This window comes from Marmota marmota, unplaced genomic scaffold (genome assembly GCF_001458135.2).
Source record: "Marmota marmota marmota unplaced genomic scaffold, marMar, whole genome shotgun sequence".
In the NCBI taxonomy this organism is placed as follows: domain Eukaryota; kingdom Metazoa; phylum Chordata; class Mammalia; order Rodentia; family Sciuridae; genus Marmota; species Marmota marmota.
In genome coordinates, this window is record NW_026000000.1 from 7124194 (window position 1) to 7151815 (window position 27622).

Sequence of the window (27622 nt, forward strand, 5' to 3'; positions counted from 1 at the left end):
GTGAACATACTTTATATACAAAGATATGAAAAATTGTGCTCTATGTGTGTAATAAGAATTGTAATGCATTCTGCTGTCGTGTATTTAAAAAAATTAAAAAAAAAAAAAAAAGATTTCCCTTACTACCATATATCAGCATGTTTAAAAACATAGAAGAGGCTGGAGATAAAGTTTAGTAGTAGAGCAATATGGATATGTGTGAAGTTCAATCCCCACTACTGGAAAACACAAACACACACACACAAGTAAGTTTACAAAGCAAATTACAAAGACTATTCAAAATGACAAGGAAAAGCCGGGCACGGAGGTGCATGCCTGTAATCCTAGCAACTTGGGAGGCTGAGGCAGGAGGATCAGGAGTTCAAAGTCAGCCTCAGCAAAAGTGGGCACTAAGCAACTCAGTGGGATCCTGCTCTAAATAAAACACAAAATAGGTCTGGGGATGTGGCTCAAAGGTGGAGGGCCCCTGAGTTCAATCCCTGGTACTCCCCACAAAAGTCTGACAAGGAAAACATATTGACATAAAAGAACAAAGAATAAAATATGCATGTGACAAAAAGAACATGACCTTTGATAGATAAACAAAAATTAAGATAACTGTGCTAAGACAGTAGGAACAATTATATTCATCTTGTGATCATTAATGTCTCAAGATTTTAAAATGAGAAGAGGACTCATAGTTCAGTTTGGATAATGGGGTATTCTTTTTATAGGATCTTTTTCAAAATTTCTTATTTTTTTTCCTTAAGGAAAATGAAATCATAAAGCAAAATTGGGAAAAAATACAAAGGGAGTAGTTAGCATAAATACAAAGGAAAATTAGTTGTAAAACATGAAAAAAATCCTCACTTTGTCATAAATGTTTCAAAAGTAATTTTAGTATATATGCAACACTTCAATTAAAATTTAGAAGTAAATATCATGCAGATGTATAAATATCCCACCATTACAAATAATTACAGTGCACCAATAAAAGAATTATTAAAAAAACAGAAATAAAGTCACTTCAATACATGAGCCTTACCTGGTTTTGATCATTGTCACTATGATTGGCAAAATCATCATCAGACTCCTAGCGGGGGGAAAATAACTTTGTTGTTTACAAAGGCTTTACTTAGAAGCACAGAAATGATTTCAGGTCGAAGACTGGGGAAAGTTTAGCAGAGGAAAAGCTCTGACACTTAATCTCTCATACTGACTACTTGCCACCTTAAGTATCAAGATGTAAACAGGTGGATAGTTGACAATTATTATGAAAGGTCCTATCAGCTAATGTAATTTTTGTGGCCAGTGAAATACCTCTAAACATTTGTTCTTGGCATCTGTACTTTACATTCTAACCTTTGGATTCAAAGTAAGAGCTACACATTTAATTGACTAAATTTTCAAAAGCTGGTGTGTTATTTTACATTTTGGATCCACTTTCTATACTCCCTCTAGGTAGAATAACTACTTCATCAGGACCAAGAAGGGAACATAAACAATTTAGTAAAGAGCTGTATCAACAGGTTAAAAAAAAAAAAAAAAAATTCAGAGAATAACTATCTATTGTAGCAAGGCTGCTTAAAGAAAAGTCACTTCTTACTGCTAGAGAAGGCAGGATGGATGAGAAGACAAGAATGTGCATACAAAATGGTGTCCTTTTGGAAATCTGATACTAAGGACCAGCCTTCAAAGTTTCTCTGCCCTTTGCAATAATGAATACTCCATCTAAGAATAACTCAAGACTCTAGACACTAGATCAGGGAGTCAGACTACATGCTATAAATACAAAAATGCTAGAGAATGCTTTAAAGCATCCTTTCATCTAGAAAGTTTTGTAGTTAAAACATGTTAAATGTAGATTTTTTTTCTGCTAGGATTATTCAGAAAAAATACATTCAAAGACTTTATCATAAGTGGAGATTTCACCAAAATATCTAAGCTGCCTCCTCAAAATAAATGGGAAGAAAAGGGATTTGGCAAGGTGGGAGGGAAAGTAAGGGTAAAAGAGATTCAAGCAGTGCTGTTTCTAACACAAGACAAAAAGAAAATCTAACACCAAGGATAAAACTTCAGAGTATGGCCGGGCATGGTGGTACACACCTACAGTAACAGATACTCAGGAGGCTGAGGCAGGAAAATCATTTGCACAAAAGGGTTTGAGACCAGTGTAGGCAAGCATAGCCAGACTAGTCACAAAAAAAGAACAAAACAAACAAACACACAAAAAACAGATCACCACCAATTCACAAAAACGTTTTGTACTTAGCTGGCTAAGCACATCCTAAGTTTCATGCTTACCGTGACCCAATCATAGCAAACAGTGTTTACCTCTTCTTTCTCTTCTTCACTGTCCACAATACTGCCACGATCGCTGCCTACAGAACCCTCTGTTGAGAAGAATATAAGGGGTAGCACTAACATGCATAAGAAAATGTCCTTAATGTCCTTCCTCAAAATCACAAACAATAGCATGAAAGCTATCTATACCTACTAAATGTAATTAAAATTATCTTTATTACATTAAGAATAGAAAATGTGTACAGTCTCAAAGTATCTTACCACAAAAAAGAAAAAAAATATTCATAAACTGGCTGGTATTCTTCAAAGGTGTCAAGGTCATGAAAAGCAAAGAAAGCTGAGCAAATGTATCAGACTAAAAGATGACTAGAGAGATTTGACAACTAAATGCTGTAGGAGATCCTGGATTGAGGCCTGGACCAGAAAAAGATGGTAAAAGATATCAATGGACAAATGGCAAAATCTAACTATGACTGAAGATTAGGTAACAGTATTATGTTCAATAAAACTTTCTGATTTTGGTCATTATACTAGAGCTACATAAAAGAATGTCCTTGTACTCAGAAAACAGAGAGAAACATTTAGGAATAATAGGGCACAACGTCTCTAGTAGGTTCAGGAAAAAAAAAAGTGGAGATTTTATATATATATATATATATATAGAGAGAGAGAGAGAGAGAGAGAGAGCGAGAGCGAGAGCGCGCGCACGCGCGCAAGATCAAACAAATGTGGTAAAATGTTAACTGACAAACCTGGGAAAAGGGCATATATGTGAGTTCTCTGCACTATTCTTACAACATTAATGTAAGCTCTCAAATTATTTTAAAATTAAAAGATACAAATGTTAAAAGTAACAAGACTAGTTGGTGAAGAAAAGTACCTTCACTAGACAGCTCTCCAAGTCCTACATCTTCCTGCTCCATGAACAGCTTTGACCCAATGAGATAGGGTAAAGGACGATCAATGTATAGATCCTACAAGAAGTGAAAGGGAACAGCCATTAAACACTTATGTTGAAAAATAAAATCAAGTGTTTCACTGGACATCCAATTCCATCTGACTAACCCAAACAAGCTGCCTAATAAAAGCAGAGAATAAGAAACACCGCAGAATTTGAAAAGAAGAAAAATCACTGGTTTTAAAAATGTTAAATTCTAGGTAAAGATGGCAAGTAAAGTTGAATCCTCCCCAAGCACCTCATTAACAAAATGGAAAAACCCTGCAAAAAGTTACCATCAGTAACCAAATGAGGAAAAGGATACGATCTCATAGTAAAATGTGAAAAAGGAGGACCAAGGAAAGAAACTTCTGGGGAGCTTTGATGAGTCCTACCCCAGACTCCCTCCTCTAGTTAGCCAAAAAAAAAAAAAAAAAAAAATGCATTTGTGTATGTGAACTCCAATTCAAATCTCACCTCTGCATTTGGTTATTTCCTCAGCATGCTTCTTTCCAAATTTAGGGCTATTACTTATGATTCTCAAAATGTATGTTTTTTTATGTATAAAAGCAGTATTAAAGCAGTCCTGGTGAGTCAAAACGCTTTAAATATGTAAATGTATGTTATATTTTAATTTATAAGGCACTTAGTGCCACAAATACTCTCTCAAAATCAATATGGCAACCTACTTTGTATACCACTGTGTAACTCCTGTTGCCACATTATCTCCTTTAACAATCCAAGGAAGAAAAGAGTAAGGCAATAAACTAAAGGCTAAGAGGAAGCCTGTTCAGTAATGCTCATAGTGAATTTACTTGTAATAGCCAAATCAAGAAACAATCCAAATGCTCTTTGAACCCATCTACAGTCACCCATAGCACAAGCTACAGAATCTCTACTTCTAATGAGGCTCCCAATCCTAACCTCAATTCAAACCTCATCTCTGCCCTAAAGATTATTGGGAGAGTGGATTGGGGAGATGTTGATCCAAAAGAACAAAATTTCAGTATGACAGGAGGAATGAGATCAAGAGATCCATGGTACAACATGGTAACTACAGTTAATAACAATGTATTGTGTTTCACAATAGCTAAATTGTGGATCCAACCTAGATACCCTTCAGTAGATGAATGGAGAAAGAAAATGTGGTAAATATAAACAATGGAATATTACTCAGCATTAAAAGAGAATAAAATCATGGCATTTGCATGTAAATGAATGGAATTGGAAAATAAAATGCTAAGTGAAGTAAGCCAATCCCAAAAAAACAAATGCTGAATGTCTTCTCTGACACAAGGATGCCGATTCATAATGGGAACGGGTGGGGAAGAGCATGGGAGGAATAGACAAAATTTAGATAGGGCAATGGCAAGGGAGGGGGAGGGGGTAGAGGCAGAAAAGACAATGGAATAAGATGGACATCATTACCCTAAGTACATGTATGAAAACAAGAATGGTGTGGCTCTACTTTGTGTTCAATCAGAGATATGAAAAATTGTATTCTCTTTGTGTAATATGAATTGAATTGCATCCTGCTGTCATATATAACTAATTAGAATAAATAAAATTTAAAAATTAATTATAAAAAAACAATGTACTCTGTTTGAAAATCACTGTGAGTGTATATTTTAGATGTTCTTAGTACAAAAGGTTACTATGTGAGGTATGTGTCAATTAATTAGCTCAATTAAGTCATTCCACAATATATACATACTTCAAAACAATATGTTGTACAAGATAAATACATATAAAATTCTGTCAATTAAAAATAAGTAAAACTTCTGAAGTTTATAAAAAAAAAAAAAAACCCAACTCAAATCTCATCTTCACCTTAACATGCCAGTCAGAGGTCAATTCCCTCTCAGAGCACTTATGATGGGTACTCACGTAAATACCTCCTCTCTCCCACCAGAACGTAATGAGCACCTTAGAGCAGGAGCCACACTTTGCTTGCACCTCCCACCCTGGCAAGCAGCCTTTTACCTCTTAAGTGATCAATGCTTGTTTTTAAAGCAAGTCTTTCTGATGAGTTCAATGTAAGTAACACACTCACTTTCTACAGATGGAGTCTATGTCATACTAGTCCTGTACCCAAGTAAAGACCCCAAGACATATCAGTAAATGTGGTACAACATTAAGTACCTGAATCAAATGTCTTTACCTTAGGTTCAAGGATCAGTTCCACCCGCTCATTAGCATCATCTTCTTCAGAGTCTGAGTTGCCTGCTTTTATGTCAAGTTGCTCAAATGCACTATCCAATACTTGCAAACCATAGTTCACAGCCTCCTGGACTTTAGGAATCAGATCTACTTCTTTCTGTTCCCTGGTCTTCTCCTATAAACAAAATACTATTCAGTGTGAATGTTTAATGTATTTATATCACCATAAGAAAATACTGTTAATGTTCTCTAAAGCCTAGCCTCATGTGAAAAATAAAAATCTAAATTAAAAATGTTAACAAAATTCAAGATTCTGACCAATGCCTTAACTCTCTTTGCAACTTTCTGGGCATGCATCAAACCACCTAAGATCCTGGAGTTCCAAGCTTTCCATCTACAACCAAGTTCAAATACTGGATGATGGTTCAGTTAATAAGTTGTGTGAAAGTACCCTAACAATTAATGGCATGTCACTTCCCCACTGCTGGAGGAATACAGGGCCTAGATTTTGAGATTCACCCCATGAGTATATTCCTTAGTTAATGGTCCCTTGGCCAATTTTAGGAGCTAAAATTTAGACGGAAACACTCTAGACTGAGATGTCACTTTTCAATTATAGTTTAAAAGAATTTTTTTAAATGAGTAATTACCATTGATTTATAAATTTGCTTCACATCAAGGAAAGATCAGTTTCATCTCTACTATATATCACACAGAACAATGCTTTCCCTCAAAACAAGTCTGTCCATATCGCCAACCTGCTGAAACTTTTCCACAGGTCTCTACTTACAACAGCTCTCAATGGCAGTCCCCTTGTACACAAGCACATGTGTTATCAGTTGTGAGAAATATTAAAAATATATTTAATAATTTTCTCTTCTCAAAATATTAACTCTAGAAGGAACCAAACCATACAGTGCTGTTTTGAAGGCCAAAGGAGAAAACCCTATGAGTATTTTTTATCTTTTACCTCAAGTATTGAAGTCTTTGTACTGAGTCTGTGAAAACATGTTCATGAAACATACAGGGCTTTTTCTTATTTATATTTGCAGTGCTGGGGATTAAACCCAGGGCTTCATGCATGCTAAGCTAGTGCTCTACCACCAAGGTATACCTCCTTCCCCTGTGGCTTTTAGAAAATAGTTCACTAAATACCCATTTTTCATATTTAATGCTGACTTGGTATAACCAAATACTATTCCACTTAAATGGTTAGCAAGTCCTTGAGTACCATTAGAAATAAAATATCTTGATTATCCTAAAAATCCTGGGAATAGTCAGACTGTAGCTAGTTTGTAATATCCTCTTATAAACTTACAGCTTCACCTGTTACAAGCAATAGTTACTGACAGAGCACTAACCTTTTCAAGTGATTTACATTTTCTGAGTAAGCTAGAGCTCCCTGAAAGCTACTCCCATAATAAATGTTCCCCCACTCCCCTGTGCCTTCCTGGGTGGGACACAAGAGGAAGCAACTCAGCCAGAGTACTAGGAAATCATTATGGCCCAGAACTTCTTAGTGCCAATAATACCTATATGTGAGACCAGGCAGGAAGAATGTTTATGCACTTTCTGTTACTATGAAGCCACAGGAAATAAGGCAAGAACCACTGCTCCTTGGCCTTTTGGCCTATTTTCTGAAGCCCTCCAGCAACAAGTTCTTACCCGTTTTCCTTCCTCTTTGCTTGGCCACCAGTTAATTTATATATGTGAATGTCCATGTATGTATGTATGTTTATGTGACTGCAAAATCAGGCTTTCACATAATTCTGGCCTGAAATACCAGACACATCATCAACTCTGAACTCTGGCTCATGGCATTCTCTTGCTGAAAAGCCCCACCCACCACCTCAAAATATGGCCCTTCTTTCTTCCTCCAGCCAAAGTCTCATCCTTCCTATCTCTACCCACCAGTACTTTCTCTTCTGAACTTCCAAAACAGTTAAGCCACACAGCTTAGAAACTCTAGGTCCTGTGGTCACCAGTACTATAACCTCTTGAGAGAAAGTATCCTAAGTTAACGGCCACCTGCAGTATTACTACAGAGTCAGTAACTGTTCACTGTGCAATTCCTATTCTCTATACTAAAGCTTCCTATAGCAGTCAAGAAGCACTCAATTGTGGGCAGACTAGACCAATATGTATCTTATTAACATTTTGATCTGGTAGTAATAAACATCAAAGCAATCATGAGAGATAGAGAAACTCAGTCTTCAAATAACTCACCTATGTAATATTGTACTTTAGAGGTGGCAAATTTGGGCTGGGGATGTTGCTCAGTGGTAGAGCACATGCCTGAAGTCCTAGATTTGATCCCTAACACCACCAAAAAAAAAAAAAAAAAAATCGGCCAACTCCTAACCCATGGCCTAGTTCTGCAAATGTAAGAATAAATTCTACATTTTTAAAAGGCTGGAAGAGAAAGAGGAAAAAGAGGAAAAGGAGAGGAGGAAGGGGAAGAGAAGAGACAGACAACTAAGTGGCTTATAAAACCTCCATATTTGCTACTGCCATTTACAGAAAAGGTTTGCTGATCTCTGCTCTATTTTTATACCAGAATTCAGGAATTCAATCTACATATTACTTAATATGCTAAGTTTCGGAAACAAATAAAAAAGTTCATTTGGGCTACCTTTCGAGAGAAATCTCTCCCACTTCCCCAGTATCCTTCCCCATACTAGATATCTAACAAATCTCTATCAATCTTCTACTCTAAGCTGGGAACTTAATCAAAGAGTTAAAGTACCTGTTCTGTTTTTTCTGCCTCAATCTTGAGCACTGGCTCCTCCACTTCTTCATCGTACACACGCTGAATATGAAAGCAAATTCAGTTTTAAAAGATCAAAATATTATTTGAAATAAATTGTAATATAAGAATTCAGTATACAGTAACAAAAAGACAAGGATGAGGAAGGAAATGGTTATCAACAATGGCTGGAGCCACTACCAATGGGTCATAGACAAACAGCAAAGAACAATCATCAATTTACACAATTTTAAAAAAATGACAAAAAAATATAAAGTAAGTTCAACTTCATGGTTGACTAGAGTAGTAAAAACAGTAAGAAATCAGTTTTTCTTTTCTTTTCTTTTTCTTTTCTCAGTTGCATCCTTTTGTTTCACCAGACACACAATGCTGATGGGCAGTGATTAGGTACTCTCTCCAAAGCAACTGAGAATGACAACTGGAATAACTTAAAAACTAAGTAACAAGATCTTTAACATGTAGAGCGATGGATATGGTAAAGTTAAAATTTCTTTTCATCCTGTTGTTTAAAATGCCAATAAATGTTTATTATTCCACATACATGAGAACAGAGAGATAAAATCAACCAATGACTTGCCAGAAGGCTGGGTATATAAATGACCTTTACTGCATGGCCAGGCAAGAATCTCTTTTCCAAGACAAACAGATTACTTTGCCAACTCACTGTGATTTCCTTTTTTTTATTAAACTTTTCTTTTAACCACCAAAGTACAGCATAATTAAGGATAGATACTCAACTGGTAAAGTTTATGCAAATATTCCAAAATATAAAAAACTCAAATTTGAGACACTTGAGAGATGATGAAAAAAAAGTCAATAAATATAAGATGATGAAAATGTTCTGGAATTTGTTGTCCATGGTTATAAAACTTTATGAATAAACTAAAAGCCTCTGAACTACATACATTTAAGAAGAATGAATCTCATGGTATATGAATTAACTCCCTTCCTACCCCAACCTAACCCTGGGAATAACCAACTTAAACTTTGAGCACATGCTCCTGTTTCCTAAGGTCCTTAAACACAGACTAATGCACACATTCAGTTTACCTACCCTTCTTGTTTTTAAATAAAAACACACTTATACTATAGATTTCTTTGCCCTCTCTTTCACTTAACTTTCTCGTAAACTACATTGTAGGTCAATATATATAGATTTGATTCAAACCTTTCAATTAGTCAAAAGCTTTCCACTGGTGAATATTAATATTTCCCAAGTTTGCTATTGTAAAAAAAGCTGCTTTAAACACACACACACACACTTTCCTAGGCAATAATTATTTCTATAGGCTTCTCAAAATAGCATTGTCAAATAAAAAGACAAAACTTTTCTAATCTTAACAGCATTTCTAGATTACTATGCATGAATGTGTCACAAGTCACTTTCACCACCAGTGTACCCATCTATATATATCCCAAGCCTTTGGCAGCAGTAGATACTGCCCATCTTTTAAAAAATAACCTACCAATCTGATCAAATAACATTGATTTTTAAATATAACCTCTGACTCCAGAATTCTATTTCTTAAATCTTAGTTTCAAGAAAAATATTCCTGACTGCAAACAACCGGATGCTCATGGCATCACAATTTATAGTGGAAAGTCACAAACACCAGAATTACTATGCAATTCCAATCAAATGTTTATAGGATTTCTGTGGAATGAAATAGTAATATAAACTACATTTTGAGGTCTCAAATTTACATGGCAAATTAGAAAGTTAAAGAGAAATATGACAATTACGAATAAAGTTGTGGGGAATTGCTGTATTGTGATGGATTAGAAATCTGTGGTATTTAAGATAATTTTACTAGCATACAGCAGAGAAAACCAGAAAGGCCTCAATTATGTGAAAGCCTGATTTTATAGTCACATAAACACACACATTCATTCACATAAATCAACATGATAATAACAACTACACAATAAAGGTTGTCTATACAAAAGAAAAATGGAATTGCTAATACTATACATATATGTACTCACACATACCCACTCAAGATAGTTTCTCCAGTTATAAAAAATTAAAAGGCTGGGATACAAAAAAGTCCTCACCCAAAATGTTTAGCACTCATGAGAAAAAGGGGGTAGATTGGTATCTTTGAAGCAAAATGGCAAAATATTAAGATCTATTAACCAATGCTAGGTGCTGTATATTCTTAACATTTGTTGTTGTCTGTATTTTTTATATATATATTAAATAGTTCATTAAAATCGGATATTGGATAATTGTTAAATAAATTATGATAATCATAGAAGGGAGTAGGAATAAAAATTAAGTTCACAAAAGTCTCAAAGATGTGTTAAAATGTTCATAAGTTAATATTTAAAAAAATCAGGCTGCAAATGCACACACAGTCATCTAGAACAGGTCAAAGTTGAAACAAATAAAAGACTAGAAAGGCTAGGGGTGGTGGCACAGACCTGTCTGAAATCCCAGGATCACAAGTTCAAAGCCAGCCTTGGCAATTTAGAGAGGCTCTAAACAACTCAGGGACACCCTACCTCAAAATAAAAAAATAAAAAGGGCTGGGATATGGCTCAGTGGTTAAGCACACCAGGGTTTAATCTCCAGTTTAAAAAAAAAAAAACACATCAAAATGCTCAAAGGTTAATTAATCTGGGCTGGTGGAATTATAACGAATCTTCTTTTATGGATTTATCTTCTGTAAGCCTATTGTCTGCATGGAAATGCATTTACAATATACATTTCCATCTGATGAAATTTCAGATAATTTTTCTTTTTCTTACTTTTCTTTCCTATATCTTTCTTTATTGTTTTTTTTTCCTTGATGGTTAAAAAGAACATCTATTTTTATAACAAGTCAAATATGCTATAATGTCACTATAGAGGAAACACAACATTGTAATTTAAAACTTTTTCTTATTTATACAAAGATATAAAAGATTTCAGTGATCATAATTAAATTAGCCCAGGGGTGCTTAACCACTGAGCCACATCCCCAGCTTTTTATATTTTATTTAGAGAAAGGGTCTCATAGTTGTTTAGGGCCTTGCTAAGTTGCTAAGGCAGGCTTTGAACTCATAATCCTCCTGCCTCAGGCTCCTGAGCCACTGGGATAATGTAAAATTTTTTTAAGTTATCTTTTCAGATTACTTAAATTTCCTACAATTAATTGCTAAAATAATTCTGGATTCTAGACTATGAAGAAAGAATACAGAAAAATATGAATTCAATTTATATGCTGATTTTTTTCACTGCTCCTCTGTGATCAAAATTTTCTTACTCTTAATTCTAACTTTATTTTTATTTTCCCCCATCTGTTTTCCTTTTCTTTCCACATTTTTTATTGGTGTATTATAGTTGTACATAAAGATGGGATTTGTTGTTACATATTTGTACACACAGACAATATAACAACATAATGTGGCCAATATCACTCCCCAGCCCTTCCCCTCTCCCTCCCCCCTCCCACCCTCTATTCCCTTTCCTCTTTTTTCTTGGGGTGCTTGGGATGGAAACCAGGATCTTGTGTGTGCTAGGCCAGTACTTTATCACTGGGCCACATTCAAAGCCCTAATTTTTTTTTAACCCCTAATTGCTTCATAAAAATCAGAAATTGGGCCAGGCATGATGGCTCATGCCGGGGCTGTAATCCCAGAGGCTCAGGAGGCTGAGACAGGAGGATAGTGAGTTCAAAGCCAGCCTCAGCATTGGTGAGGCACTTAGCAACTCAGTGAGACCCTTCTCTGAATAAAATATAAATTGGGCTGGGGATGTGGCTCAGTGGTTGAGTGCCCCTGAGTTCAATCCCCAGTACCAATAAATAAATAAATAAAATCATAAATTGGTAATAATTTTCAGACAGAAACAGAAAAATTAAATCTTAAAATGAGACTTTAATTAAGATAGAGGTTACTTCAGAATTTAAATACCAAGAACAGCACTAATACCTATTTTTTCCCCCTGTCACTAAAACTACCTTACAAGACATAAAAAACACAATGAGTAAAGACCTAAAACTTGGGATCTTTTGAGCACAAGCAGTCTATGCATCTCAAGTACTTAGTACACAGCAAATAATCAATGCCAATTTCCTTCACCCTTCCCAGGCTGAACTCACAGTTTTATGTGCTTTGTAGCCATTTTACAATCAGATAGCCATACCCAGAACTGTTAGATATCTTTGGTATTTCCCCTCTAGGAGATGTTCCTCAACTGGGAAGAGAGAATAAAAGGTGAAGGCAGGACCATGGAAAACTGAAACAACTAGGGATTTTTTTTTTTTTTAACAGATGCGTAGTTTAGGTATTAAGTGTCCACAAGAATGTTTAGAGGTGAAATGATTGGGTTTTAAGAGTTTTAACCTAATCAGTGCATTAATCCCCTCATAGGGATTAACTAGGTGATAACATAATGGTAGGGTATGGCTGGAGGAGGTGGGTCACTGAAGTGTACCTTTGGGGGTGAATATTTTGACATCAGTGTGAGAAGAACTCTTTCTCTGCTTCTTGGTGGCCATGTCCTGACCTACATTCCTCCACCACATTCTCCTGCCTCACCTTGAGCCCAGAGCAATGGATCCAGTCTTCTATGGAATGAGACCTCTGAAAACATAAGCCTCAAAGTAAACTTTCCTTCTCTAATTGTTCTTGTCAGGTCTTTTGGTCACATCAGCAAAAAAGTTAACTAAAACAGATTATACACAGACCTTGGTTCTTTCATTTGTTCATTCATTCAAATATTATGAATATTCAAATATTCATAAGAGTCCCTATGTATCAGGCTTGTGATGAACCCTACTAATATAACATTTAGCAGGGGAGTTCAGCTCATAAGATACCATCAATAACATTAAAATTAGGATTATTGGAAGTCTGTGATGCTTGAAGAGCTTTTATCCAGGGGATATGCCTAGAACAGAGGGTCAAAGAAGACGTAATAATTGAGCCAAGAAGTGGAACACAGATATCAATCAAAGGACAGAGGCACATGGATGATTGTAAGCCAAGGCCTGATGATAACATGGCACTGGGTACCTTCAAGAAATAAAAGGTTGCAGCATCAAAAGCAAGGGATATCATCATTTAAAATAAGACAGGTCCAGAAGGCAGCCTGTAAGGAAGTTTGGGGCAATAAGGCTCTGAGACATGCATTAGCCTAATTGCTGAGTTTCAGTAACCACATCTATTTCCTCAAAAGAAAGGGTGAAAAGGAGGGGGGGGAAAATGACTCCAAAAATAGCATTTATAAATTAACAGGAAGATGACCTGAAAAATTAATTTAGGTTTCATTTTGGAACAGAAAATTTTAATTTTACAAATCTAAAAATTTTAAAACAATGGACTTTAAAAAATTCTCCTTTAAGATAGCTTCTAAAAGGGGCTGGGGATGTGGCTCAAGCGGTAGCACGTCCGCCTGGCATGCGTGCGGCCCAGGTTCGATCCTCAGCACCACATACAAACAAAGATGTTGTGTCTGCCGAAAAAAACTAAAATAAATAAAGAGAGAGTTTTTAAAAAAAAAAAAAAAAAAAAAGATAGCTTCTAAAAAAAACAGAAGTCATTATAGGCAAATACATGCATGAAACTCCTAAACTGACAGATTAGTGAAACTTTAAGAATTAGAGCTGTTCTTCTGCAGACATTTAAGCATAGTAGAAATAAGGCTACAGAAAATAAACACCATTTTTTTGAAGAAAATAATTGGGTCATCTTTTGATTAGACACCAAAACACTGGCCAGTGTTAATTAGCAAGAATCCTTCAGGATTCCCTCTTGAGCCTTTACTAAAGGCACTAATTTTTCTTGCCCTAGAAAGTCTTGATGGTTCTCGCCCTAGAAAGTCCAGAATGTTTCACAAACTCTAAAGTGTAGTCTGCAAATGCACTGCTGTTTCTAAGGTTAATTAATAAAATGCAGAAACCTATCAGACTCTGAATAAATGTTTCCAATGAACTACCACAAAACGAAATGGTACCACCATTCTAGCCTGAATAGCAATATATAAGTAGTACAAAATATAAGGGTTGGGGGGGAAAAAAACACAATAGAAGCCAGATCACTGCCACAGGTATTATCAGCAAATAGACTTTTTTGAAGTTTTATTAAGCAATAGCTGTTCCCTCAACATCATCAGCTGCCTGTCACAAATGCAAAGAACCTCTAACATGTTTTTAGGCATTACAGGAAGGTTAAGAAGCATTTATACTTGATAGTGACACCAAACAGGAATCCTGACAGAAGAACGGAGTGGAAGAGGCATAGGACATAACATTAAAGGAATGAAGAGATGGATGGAAAATAGAATCCACAAAAGTAAACAGAAATAATGAACTGTAATCAAGACAAAACAAAAACCACACACAAAAAAAAATCCACAAAACCTATACCATGGAAAACTCTGAATCAAAGAAAACTTCAACAGAAAAGAAAAGCTAGAGAAAAAGGGACACCTGAAGACAGTAACTCAGAAAATAAACTTATGAGGGCTGGGGATGTGGCTCAAGCGGTAACGCGCTCGCCAGGTGTGGGGCGCTGGGTTGGATCCTCAGCACCACATAAAAGTAAAATAAAGATGTTGTGTCCATTGAAAACTGAAAAATATATATTAAAAAATTCTCTCTCTCTCTCTCTCTCTCTCAAAAAAAAAAAAAAAGTTTAAAAAAAAAGAAAAGAAACTTGTGATACTCCTCACCCCTTCTCCCCATAAAAGACTCATCAGGTACCAATCCAGGACTAGGCTGGTATAGGAATGCCAAGTATAAAAAAAAGCTTCTAAATCTATTTCCTTGCTCAGTCTAGAGCTGTAACATTGACTGAAAGAAGTGCTGAGCACCTGATATAGCAAAAAAGGTACACAAAGAAAGTAATGACAATAATTAGAAGGACAAATTCGGCATTATGAAAGTGACTGGGCAGTGTTCACCAGGAAAGTAGAGTCAGCTTCTAGGCTGACTGTTACTACTATTACTATTATTAAGGTTTTGTGTCCAGGGCCTCATGCATGTTAAACAAGTGCTATACCACTGAGCCACATGCTTGGCCAATTAAGCTGACTCTTTTTAGTTGTAGTTGCAGTTTAGTTTAGTTGGACACAATACCTTTATTTTATTTATTTATTTTTATGTGGTGCTGAGGATCGAACCAAGGGCCTTGCACGTGCTAGGCAAGTGCTCAACTGTTGAGCCACAACTCCAGCCCTTATCTGACTCTTTTAGTCAAAGAATGCTCAGAACCAAGCAAGGACATTCAGTGTAGAAAATAACTAGAGGCTGAGCACCTCTAATCCAAAAATCTAAAATCCAAAACTTTTTGAGCACTGTAATGACCCTCAAAAAATTCTGGATTTTAGCACATTTCAGAATAGGGATGCTAACCTGATAGTCTATGCAAATATCCCAAAATCTAGAAAACCCTGAAACCTGAAATACATGTAATCCTAAGCATTCCAGACAAGGAAGTTTGAATGCCATTATATTTCAAACTCATGAGTTTGCCATTAAGAAAAATAGCTGGCAAAGAGATTTCTAATACCTTTATGAAGATCTTTATTCATACATAGTTCCCCAAAAAAGGTTAGAAGTAGCATTTCAACCTGAGCTACTGAAATATGCACAAATACACACTGCATAAGTTGCCTGCATGGCATTACTGGTATTGTTTTAATCCTAATTGAAGGACTTTTATAAACTTGCAATTTTGAAAATCTTTTCTATTGCGTCACATTTAATGATTGCAGGAGATAGTCTATTTTAATAATTATCTTTTCACAAATTAACAATCTCTGAGAAACAGATAAGCTTAGGTAAGCTTCATCTCTTAACAGTCTCCCCTTTACTCCACTTGGCTCCACAGACACCTACATCCTCCTTTTCATTCTAGAATTATACTATTTACCAAGATAAAATTTCTGTCTAAGTTATCTATATTCCTAATATCTGACAGAAACTCAATATATAGACTAAAATCACTTGTGGTTTAGGTGAAATTCAGTAACCTGTTTGTAGCTATACTTACAGAATGTGCCATAATGGACCTTGAGTATCATATAACTTAGCACAACTGTCATCTGCTCTGAAAACTAAAAAAGGATAGAAAGACTAGAAAATAAGGACATTTTATCATTAGATTTCTTTTGAAGATGTGGAAAAAGACCCAAACTTTACTAATAAAAAAAGCAGGCAATAATCCTAAAGAAAGAAGCTTCAGTTACCCATAACCACTGTTCACCAAAGTTTAGGAGGGTATCTAAAATTACAATAGCGCTTGCTCCCCAAAAAGGTATTATTTATAAGCATTATGTAAACAACTCACATTCTCAATGAACTGGGTATTGGACAGCATAAGGAAATCATTGAAGACATTATGCAAGCGACAATCAGTGGCTTTAGTCTCCCGAATTAGTCCATCCACTTGTTTCTTGATTTCATGGGTCCGAGAGATAGTCTGTTGTGAGAATTCCTGTAGAAACTGTAGTAGCTATTTTCAAAATAAACATAGTAGTATCAATATTATGTGCATCTACTCTGTGTGCCAAAACGAAAAAGAACCCACAACCTTTCACTTTTGAGTGTTGAAACATAAAGGAAAGATGCTTTTGAAAGATCTAGAAGCATTAAAAATAAAACATTAAGAAAGCTCATCAGGGCTGGGGATGTGGCTCAAGCGGTAGCGCGCTTGCCTGGCATGCGTGCGGCCCGGGTTCGATCCTCAGCACCACATACAAATGAAGATGTTGTGTCCGCCGAAAACCAAAAAATAAATATTAAAATTCTCTCTCTCTCCCTCACTCACTCTCTCTTAAAAAAAAAAAAAAAAGAAAGAAAGCTCATCAAAGAAGTGAGCCAATGGACACTTGCTATCCCATTTCTGGAGGAATTTTAAAGTCCCGTTTGGTTGTCATTCTACAGGGATCACTGATGAAGCATAACAAAACACTCAATCCAAAAATCCTATTCATGTGGGACTCTGGAATTACAACTGACCTTTCTGGGTCCCAAGACTTAAGGATGTCACTCAAGGATATTCATATAGTGGCTTGTCTCTTGCCACTCAGTCCAGATCTCAACCCAGAATAAGGCCATAGCAATCCCTCAGCAACGCAGAAACGCATCTGCCTAATTGGAAGCAAATGCGTGCACCGCCAGGAGCCCAATGAAGGAAGACAAATCCTCATCTACGCTTTAGTCCGAATTCTGGATGGGTTGAGCCCACTGATTTGCCCTTCTCCTTCGGACCTGGGGATTGTCATGGTTGGGTTTTCAAGGGCAAGGAGCAGAGAGCAGGCAGCGGGACAGCCTAGGTGCAGAGGAACAGGGACTCCAGTTCCCCGGCCTGTGCTTCACCCAGTGCGGCCCGCCTTCCCCTCCCGTCCCCAGGGCCCGCCTCTCACTCCCGCATCAGCGGCCAGCGACCAGCTCTGGCTGCTCCTGCGGATCTCCTCCACCGACCAGGGCCGCTCCCACACGGGCTCGGAGGTCGGAGCCCGCTCCTGGTCTGGGGTCGTCCGGTTCATCTGTAGCAGGAAGGACGAGAAAAGAGGCTGAGCCTGGCGGTAGAGGCCACCCCAGGGCAGCCCTACCCGGACCTGCCGCCCTCACCATCTCGGCCCGCGTCTCTGCGGGCTCCACAGGGGCAATGCCTGCACTGGTGGAGAACCTCAGAGTTCCGGAATCGAAACCCTGCAGCGCGACCCAGCAGGGGTGGAGGTGGATCACGTGACTGTGTGTCACATGACAGGGCCCACACGTGAGCGGATGTGCGACGCAGCCGGAAGGAAGCTGGGCGGGGGGTTCCAAGGAAAATTAGGCAGGCTCCATTAGGCAAAGGCGGAGATACTGAGGGCTGGGTGGACGCCAGGGGGCGCAAAAGAGATGGGGCTGGAGCCCTCTAGTGGCGGCCAAGATCAGGGCATCATTCCTGCTGCCAGCCTGGCAGGTGGAGAGGAGGGGTCCCAAGGAAGCTTGTGGAGCAACCAGCCTGGGGATTTTAAATGCTGAGTGATGTAGATGCAGGAGAAAACTTCGGTAATAGAGCTGTGCCTGTTCACTTGCTGCAAATCCACTGTCTGTGTGATGAACCCAGCCTAATTCCATCTTAAGATCGGAGCCATCTCATCAAAAAGTCATAAAAAAAATCATTTCTGTTTTCTGTAAAATACTAGGATTTCTATTTGGCCTGGCCATATTTTGATGTTTTAAACTTGCTTGGAATTCCTGCCAGTGCCTGGCTTTCCCTGACCGGATAACAACCCTCTCTAAAACCTTAGTGGCACCTCATAAATCCTGGCTCCCCCTGAACCAATAACAACTCCCTCTGAAACCTCAGCAGTGTCTCATAAATTCTGATGTTGAGATCTGAATCTATTCCCTACCTTGAAATGTTAAGCCACGTAGGTCATTAACCTGCTGTCTGCCTTTGTATTAGGCTTGTCAGAATCCTGTTAGCTATAAGTTCCCAAGACAGTGCCCCCCACCCCGCCTTTATAACTTTTTGTGTTATAAACCTTTTTCCTGGAGACCTGATCTCTAGCCTGGCTTAGGAAGAGACTGCCACTGGCCAGCTTTCTTTGTGTACCCAATATAGCTTGCTTTGATTTAAAATTGGAGTCCGTGGTCTTTTCTTTGCGGTGTGGCTCAACATATGATGGGTCTGGCATCCTTGCACTAAGTAAATGAAGAATCACTGGTCTACGTGGGCATCATCATGCTTCTGATGACATTCACAGTTTCAGCTCATTCTTTTGGTGTCTGCTTTATTCTTGGCATTGCCTTAAGACTCAAGGCCACATTTATGATAGGCAAAAATCCCCTTTTAAACCATCCTTCAGTTACCAAGCTCCCTACTAGCACTCATTGAGCCAGCTATTCGATTCCCACACTTATTTGAATTTTCCTCTGCTGAGTTGTTGTTGAGCCAGACTAACTTACTTTTTAAAATAAATCTCAACTTCCGGAGCTGGGTATGTAGTTCAAGGGCAGAGCAATTTTGCCTAGTGTGCAAGGCTTAGGGTTTGATCCCTACAACAGAAAACAACAAAATAAGCATCACAAAGCAAACCAAAAACTAATTTTGTTTGTGTGTGCCCAAGGGTAGGTTATTTAACTTCTTTGAGTTTTCCTTCTCAGATTATTGAAATTGTACAGATAGATATTCTGCAGAGGTGGGATGATGTTTGTAAAACAACTAGCATTGTGCCTGCTATTTAGTGAGCATTCACCCTCAATCTTATCATTTCCCCATACAGTCCAATGCTTGGACTTTCTTTTGTGGTAACCTCAGCCTTTACCTTGTTGAGGACTTCCCAGATTACCCCAAATGCAATTTAAGTGACTTAAGTTATTTGCTATATGTTTATACAATATTTCTCCTAAAGTATCTCATTTAAATCTGCATGTTTAGAATGGCTCCACTTGCTTTAATGCTCTGCTGTTGTTGTTTGGATTCTTTAAAATTCTTTGACCGAAGGACCCACACACACACATTTTCATTTTGCACTGAGCACCACAAATTATGCAGATGATATTAAGTGGGAATGGGGTTATTTGGGCTATCTTCCCTGGGTGAACCTAGGATGAAAAGTACTGAGGGATGGAATCACAAGCTATGGTCCCTGGGACTGCTAGCTTTCAGAAAGCCAGACCTAGTAGGAGGCCAGACTTAGCAGGGAGCTACCATAACCCCAGTCCCATGGCTTTCTTTCAGTGTCTAGAGCATGTACAACAGGAAAGAAAATGTGGGGTCTTTCCAGAGGCTGTCCCAGGCACCAAATCAATGCTGTCTCATGGAATCAAGTACTAAGATTATACACCAGCTACTTCTGGATTCTAATTAATCACATAACTAATCAGTCATTGTATTAGGAATGTCAAGGGAGAAAAAGAAATAGAACCTTGTCACTTATCAGGGACGATCTTTCAAAATATTTTTCTTGATACATCTTAAATCTCTAAATTATACTTTTTTAAAAATCTCATCTCAGGGCTGGGGGTATAGCTCAGTGATAGAACATTTCCCTAAGATTCGCCTAGTTTAGTCCCCTGCACCACACACACACACCACTCCCACACACACACACCCTGTCCCTCTTTCAGATTTTTTCTTTTGGGGTGGGGGTACTGGAGACTAGACTCAGAGGCACTCAACCACTGAGCCACATCCCCAGCCCTATTTTGTATTTTATTTAGAGACAGGGTCTCACTGAGTTGCTAAGTGCCTCACCTATACTGAGGCTGGCTTTGAACTTGCTGTTCTCCTGTCTCAGCCTCCCCAGCTGCTGAGATTACAGGCATGTGCCACTGTGCCTGGATCTTTCAGAATATTTTTGTTTTCAGGAGAGTAGAGAATATCAGACAAGGACTCATGACGTCAGGAGGAAGAGATGAAGCTAAACAGATAGGGAGATGGCTCCTGGGTAACTTTTGGGCAGTACAACACAAACTGCACCTGCAGGTATTTGCTAGGACACTTACAAAAAGTCTATTTTTAAATCATGACCTACGTGACTGGGGTCCATGGCTCTCCAAGAAGGAAATATGCCTGATTGGTATTTTGATTGGAGTAAAGGCTGCATGAATACACTAAATGTGTTACCCAGAATTGTGCAAGGGGGCTTCTTTAAACCTATAGATCTATATAAACCCCTAGACAATAGCCACTCTTGGGTATCCCTGTCTTGGAACCCCACCCTCTTTAGGATCTCTGCTTTCTTTCTAATACTCTAATAAATCCTGTTACTTTGTTCCCACCCTGTATCCATAGATTTTATTCTTCAAATTCATGAAACAAAGAACACAACTCCACACTTTGTGCTACAGGTTTTCCCCCTCAAACAACAGTACAGATGCCAACAGGAAATCCCCTCTCTGCCTTGGCTGTAAATTTCAAGTCCTTTGTCAATAGATCTACATAAAGGTCACATGTTGGAAACCTGATGTTTTTAAAAGAGATGCACTTCCTTTTGTAAACTGGGTTTGACCCCAAAGGCTTTATTGTTTTTTTTTGTTTTGTTTTGTTTTGTTTCGGTGCTGAGGATTTAACCCAGGGGTACTTTACCACTGAGCTAAATCCCAAACCCTTTTTTTATTTTGAGAATGGGTCTAAGTTGTTTAGGGCCTTGCTGAGTTACTGAGACTGGCCTCAAACTTGTGATCCTCCTGTCTCAGTCTCCTGAGTGGATGGGATTACAAGCATGCTTCAGCACTCAACACAAGGTTTCTTAAAAGAAAATTTATGTATTGAGTATGAGACATTATTTTAGGAATTTTTCTCTGTTGAATATAGGAAAAGGATATAATTTCCTAAATGCCTATGCTTCTAAGCCTTGGAGAGGGATCTTTATAATCCCTATGACAATATGGAGAGAAAAAATATTTATGTATTTCTCTCTCTCCCCCCACCCCCTTTCCCTCTTTCTCTCAAATACACACACACACACACACACACATACACACCCCAAATATATGTATACATTTGGTATATCTTACTTTCTTTTATTTCTTTCTTGTTCCGTGTGCTTAAATCATCTTTATCTCTTCTCTTTCTTATTTTCTTGGGCACTTGGGCCCAACTTCCCATCTTTTTAGTTTTTGTCTCTTCCTGTTTTGTGGCTACATATGGACCAGAAAAATAATTATAAAAAATGATGTGTTGTTTTGCTCAGTGCAAATGTGTTAGCCTTTTTTTATAGCAAAAGCCAGTGGGTAAAAACTTTTTCATTCCTTCACTATAGAAAACAAAACAAAAAAGTCTAACACCCTGCCTAAACTAATAAACTGTTTTAAAAAGACTTCCTATTGAATTATAATGTGCCTATTAAAAAACAAATATTTTAACCGCATAAATCAATAAATTTTCATAAGTGGAACATGGCCATAAAACCAGCACTCAGATCAGAAAAAAGGATGTTACTGATTCCCCAGGAGGCCTCTTCTGCCTCCATCCAGTCTCAGCCTTCTTCTCACCCAAGGGTAACTATTGCCCAGAACTCCAATATCACAGGTTAATTTGTGTGTTTCAGAAATGGAATTAAATGTCCTAAATTTGGTTCCCTTAGGAACTGACCCAGAGACAAGGACTTTCTTTCAGGTCGTTTATTTGAGAGGAACAGGGAACACTGGGTAGGGCAGGAGGTAGAAGTGAGCCAGAGAAAGGAAGGCAGCAGCCATTTAGGGTGTATTATGAAGCTAACTACCACCAGGGTGACTAGGGGTGACTCCTACAGGGAAACTCTGGAAAGTACAAAATGTGCTTTTTGGAATTATCCTGCTCCAAGAGAAAGAACTGGGCTGTTTACATACCACACCATGAGTTGTCCCATAACGTCCTTTTCTCTGTTGCGCCATCACACCCAAGATCCTGTTCTACACTTAACTGTCATGCCTTTTCAGTTTCTTTTAATCTGAGATGGTTCTTCAATGTTTATTTTTTCATGACCTTGAATACTTTTGAAAAGCCTTGCTCAGTTAATTTGTAGAATGCCCTATTCTTCAAAATTTGGATTTGTCTTCATTACTGCTTTAAGGTAAAGAAACTAAGGCACAGAGCAGGTATTTTGGGTAAGGTCACAGCGCACATTATAAGTAATAGAGGAAGGACTTGAATCCAGGTCATCTGGCTCCATAGAACTGGTTTTTAACCACTAATCTATGGCAGAGTCTTAAGATATTTAACTGAATTATTTTGCTACAAAGTAGTAGAAGCTTCTCTTATCTGGAAGAGCTCTTAATGGAATGTGTATGTATACATACATGAATTTCTTAGAAGTTAAATTATTAAGTTGATAAGTTTTATTTTTAAATTGAGAGGCATCTGTTAAGAATCCCAATAGTGCACAATTATATATTAAATAGTTTACAGACTAATCATGACCTCTATTACTGTAAAACAGTAGTCAACAAACTAATAAATGATTGAGTGATCTAAATTCACAGTATAGAGTGGTTAATAATGCTACAAAGGTAGCTTATTTAAAATTGATGCTTAATATAATTTTGGTAAAAATGATTTATCACTTTTCTATAAAACATGGGAGAAATTTAACCAATCAACATACAACTGTCACCACATGAAAAGCTACTTCATTAAACGTGGAGTCTAAGAACATACAAATATTTCTTTTAGCATGTCTACAGTAATTGCCTATGCCTTTCTATTTAACTGCTTTTAAAAATTCCACATGCTATATTGTTACCGTCTGTCCCAGTTACAGTACAATGACAGGTAGGAAGAGCATTGGTTAAACTTTTGTATATTGTTAGCAGTTTTCTGCTGTCTCTTCTTTCCAATCAGAGATTTGTGGACGTGAGGGATCACACCACTCCAGCTGTGATAGTCTTGATAAGAGACTCCATCTCTCATCACCACGGATTGCAAGCTGCAAGTGATGCAAAGTGATAACACTTTTCTTTCAAGTTCTCAGAAGCATGACCTGCCAGCTTCTTCACCTCTGCAGTGAGGTATTCCAGAATCGGAGCACTGGGCTTAGCAGCAGTAGTACCCATACCTCTGTGGCTTGTGGGGCAAGTCCAAAGTGTCTGTGGACATGGCCCACAGGAAGCCGTAGTCCTGCTCTCTGAGCAAGACATTGCCTTGAACTTGACCTTCCCTCTATCATTTCCAGTTTTGCTTCCAGCCACGGTCTCAGCCACCTCTGCCTCTGCTTGATTGCACGACCACCCGCTGCTTCCACTTACCATGCAGCATGGAGCGGCTCCTTCATATAACTTAACAAATCGTTATTTTAAAAAAACACCAGCCTGCTACATGTTAAAAACTACAGAAGTTTAACTTATGGAAAGAACATACCTCTTTGTTTCCGAACGTTCTCATATTAGTGACTGTTTCACAGGGCTGCATACAATTAATGAGGCACTATGTGCAAAACACTCAGAAATCCTTGGCACATTGAAAGCACTCAAGAAATGTGTGCACCCTCAGCACAGGAAAAGCCAAATATAAAAAAAAAAAAACCGTAGAGAACATTATTCTCAGTGCAGAGATCAGGAACAAGACAATGATGCCCACTTTCACCACTTCTATTAATTTAGCTGGAGCAATTAGGCTAAAAGAAGAACAATTAGAAAAAGAAGCAAAATGCATCCAAATTGGAGTGATGTGACCTCATTTGTAGAAAAATCCTAAAGATTTTTTCCATAAAATAATTGTCAGAAGTAATCATTGGATTCTTTAAAGTTGCAGGATACAAAACCAATATACAAAAGTCAGTTGAGTTTCAGTGGGGCATGGTGACACATGCCTGTAATCCAAGAGAATTGAGAGACTGAGGTAGGAGGATCGAAAGTTGGAGGCCAGCCCCCACAAATTAGTGCAGCCATAAGCAACTTATTGAGACCCTATCTCAAAATTTAAAAAAATAAAAATAAAAAGAGCTGCAGATGTAACTCAGTGGTAAGGCCCTCTGAGTTCAATCATCAGTAACAAAAAAAGGGTGTGAGGGGGGGAAATCTGTTGAGTTTCAATACACTACCAGTGAACATTCTGAAAATGAAATTTAAAAAATAATTCAATGTACAATAACAACATCAAAAGTAATAAAAGACATAGGAATAAACTTAATGAGGTAAAAGAATTATATTTTCAAAACAACAAAACACTGATAAAAGAACTTAAAGAAGACATACATAAGTGGAAACATCTTTGTTCATGTATTGGAAGATTTACTATAGTTATAATGATAATACTACCCAGAGTATTCTATGAATTCAATACCATCCCTACTAAAATTCCAACAACTTTTGGGGTTTTTGCAGAAATACAAAAACCACTCTAAAATTCATATGAAATTTCAAGGGATTCTCAAAAACCAAAATAATTTTTGAAAAACAACCAATTTGGGGGACTCAAGTATCCTGATTTCAAAACTTATGACAAAGCTACAAAAAATCAAAATAGTATTGTATTGGTATAAGAGAGCAGTAGAATAGATTAGAAATTCCAAAAATAAAATCTCACATATTTATAGTCAAATGAGAAGGGTTTAAAAAACGATTCAACAAGGAAAGGATAGTCTTTGCTACAAATGGTGTTGTAGATTCTGAACATTGACATGCTAAAGAATAAAACTGCAGCCTTACTTTATACCATATACAAAAATTATCTCAAAATGAATCAAATGCATAAATATAAGACCTAAAATTATAAAACTCTTAGAAGAAAACGTAGTAGAAATGGTTCATGACATTGAATTTGGCAATGATTTCTTGGATACAATACCCAAAGCATAGGCAAAAAGAAGAAAAATAAAGTTGGTCTTCCTCAAAATTAAAAATCTTTGTTCCTCAAAGTACATCATCCACAGACTGAAGACATTCCACGGAATGGGAAAGAGTACTTCCAAATGATATATCTGATAAGGGATTAATATCTGTAATATATAAAAAACACTTGCAACTCAAAAATACAAAGTGAAACAACCCAATTTAAAAACAAGCAAAGGAGTTAAATGTACATTTCTCCAAAAAAAAAGATCTAAGGATGGACAATAAACACATGAAAAGATTCTCAACACCAGGAAATGTAAATCAAAATCACAAGATACCCATCCCAATAGCTGTTACTGAAAAGAAAAAATACTAACTAAGCAAAAAATAAAGTATTGGTGATGTGGAAAAATTAGAACCTTTGCGCACTGTTGGTGGGAATATAAAACAGAACAGTCAATGTGGAAGACAGTATGGTGGTTCCTTGGAAGTTAAACATGAAATTACCATACAGCCCAGTAATTTCATTATTATGTTTATACCTAAGAGTATTGGAAACAGGAACTACATCAACATTCATATCAACATTATTCACAATAGTCAAGAGGTAAAAACAACCCAAATTTCCATCAGTGGATGAATGGATGAACAAACTATGGTATATGCATAAATGGAATGCTATTCAGTCTTAAAAAGAGGAATTCTGAAACATGCTACAACACAGGTGAAACAAGGATGTTACATTAAATGAAATAAGACATTCATAGAACAAATACTGCATGATTCCACTTACATGAGGGAATAGTTACATTCACAGAGACAGAAATTAGGAGTTGGAGGAGAGTTTAACAGGGAGTTATTGTTTAATGGACACAGAATTTCATCTGGGGAAAATAAAAAGAAAGTTTTGGAAATGAAAGGTAGTAATGATAGCAAAATAATGAAAATGTACTTACAGTCATGCAGGTTGGCCTTAAACTTGCAGTCCTCCTGCCCCAGCCTCCTGAGTAGCTGGGATTACAAGTTTGAGCCACTACATCTAGCTTTAGAACATCTTTTGAGGGGTTTTGTTTTGTTTTGCTTTTAATACAGGGTTACTAAGAGCCAAGTATATGATGCATGGCATTTTTGGTCGAAACGTGACTCCAGCTAGCCGTTGAGATGATATGATTATGTTAAGATTTGCATTCATATGGATATTGGACTCCTGCTGTTCACCTAGGCCAGCTACGGGACTCCTGGAGAGTTCCCATTGGTTGGGGAAGTACAGTAGGAGGGAGTTCCGGGGGAGGGGCGCTCTCTGCGGTCCGGGAGGAGGCCGCGGGGGTGGATCGAAAATCTTCCCGGGCGCATACCGGACATTGGCGGCAGTTTCAAAAAATAATAGAGTTTGTTCCTGCTTGAGTGGCTCGTGATTTTGTGCCCAGCCAGACTGCGGCACAGGGTCTCACTCAGGCTGGTCTCAAACTCCTGGGTTCAAGTAAACCTCCTTCCTCAGCCTCCTCAATAACTGAGACCAGCTGCATGTCTTTAATTGAGTGCTCACCACATCCCAAAGCCAGACTAGCAAGGTATTTATATAGTCCAGCTAAGATGCATGGTATCAATACAGCCCTGGATGCATGTATCTAGAAAATTACTCTATGTAATTACTCTGAGTCACCTTAGGATAACTCTAAACTCACAAAATTCCTTTCCATAATGGACATTTCAATGATTTTTTTCTATGCCAGGGATCAAACCTCAGGACTATGAACATGCTAGGCAAGCACTCTATGCCTGAGCTACATCCCCTACCCTACTTTTGTTTTTTTTAAAGGGTTTAATTCCAGTGTACTGAGAAGTCTGGGATTTCTCCTTTCAGCACCCTACTACTTGCCTAGCCTACTCTGAGCCATGGGATTCCAACCTCTACAAACTAGGATATGTTGGTCATTCTTCCCCTGATTTCCAGATGGGTTTGGCCAATGGAGGTAGCAGGAAGAGATGATGTCAAAGGAAAGAGCCCTGGGCCTTGATTTTCCTGGTTTATTCCCTGACAGCCACAGTTTCAGCAATAACAAGATTCCTTGTCTTACTCTGTTTTGTGGTAATGACATTACAGAATGTCGGAGACTGAGTAACTTATAATAAGCAGAAATTTATTGGGTTCATGGTTCTGGAAACTGGGAAGTCCAAGATCAAGGGTCTGGTGGGGGCCTTCTTGCTGGGACCCCCGTGGTGGAAAGCAGAAGGGCAAGAAAATGAGAGCAAGGGAGGGAGTGGACGGGAGGAGGAAGGGGGACAAACTTG

General features: G+C 37.8%; 1 protein-coding gene and 1 pseudogene across 8 annotated transcripts in view; both read right to left on the reverse strand.

Moving 5' to 3' along the window:
• The window catches only part of Washc2a (WASH complex subunit 2A), a 57076-nt gene extending 39208 nt beyond the window's left edge, over positions 1 to 17868 (reverse strand). For 5 of the 8 annotated variants that reach the window (XM_048807452.1, XM_048807450.1, XM_048807453.1 and 2 more), the window contains exons 1-8: positions 17711 to 17868; positions 17503 to 17625; positions 16425 to 16589; positions 8127 to 8189; positions 5382 to 5555; positions 3164 to 3257; positions 2284 to 2372; positions 1025 to 1072 (exon numbers count right to left, since the gene is read on the reverse strand). In XM_048807452.1, coding sequence (XP_048663409.1) covers positions 1025 to 1072; positions 2284 to 2372; positions 3164 to 3257; positions 5382 to 5555; positions 8127 to 8189; positions 16425 to 16589; positions 17503 to 17625; positions 17711 to 17713 — 759 coding nt within the window. In that variant the 5' untranslated portion in view covers positions 17714 to 17868. The remainder of the gene's footprint in view (positions 1 to 1024; positions 1073 to 2283; positions 2373 to 3163; positions 3258 to 5381; positions 5556 to 8126; positions 8190 to 16424; positions 16590 to 17502; positions 17626 to 17710) is intronic. The other 3 variants (XM_015498893.2, XM_015498892.2, XM_048807449.1) reach the window with 2 other exon arrangements.
• Positions 17869 to 22828: 4960 nt separating this feature from the next.
• Positions 22829 to 23866, reverse strand: LOC125618052 (annotated as a pseudogene).
• Positions 23867 to 27622: the final 3756 nt, after the last annotated feature.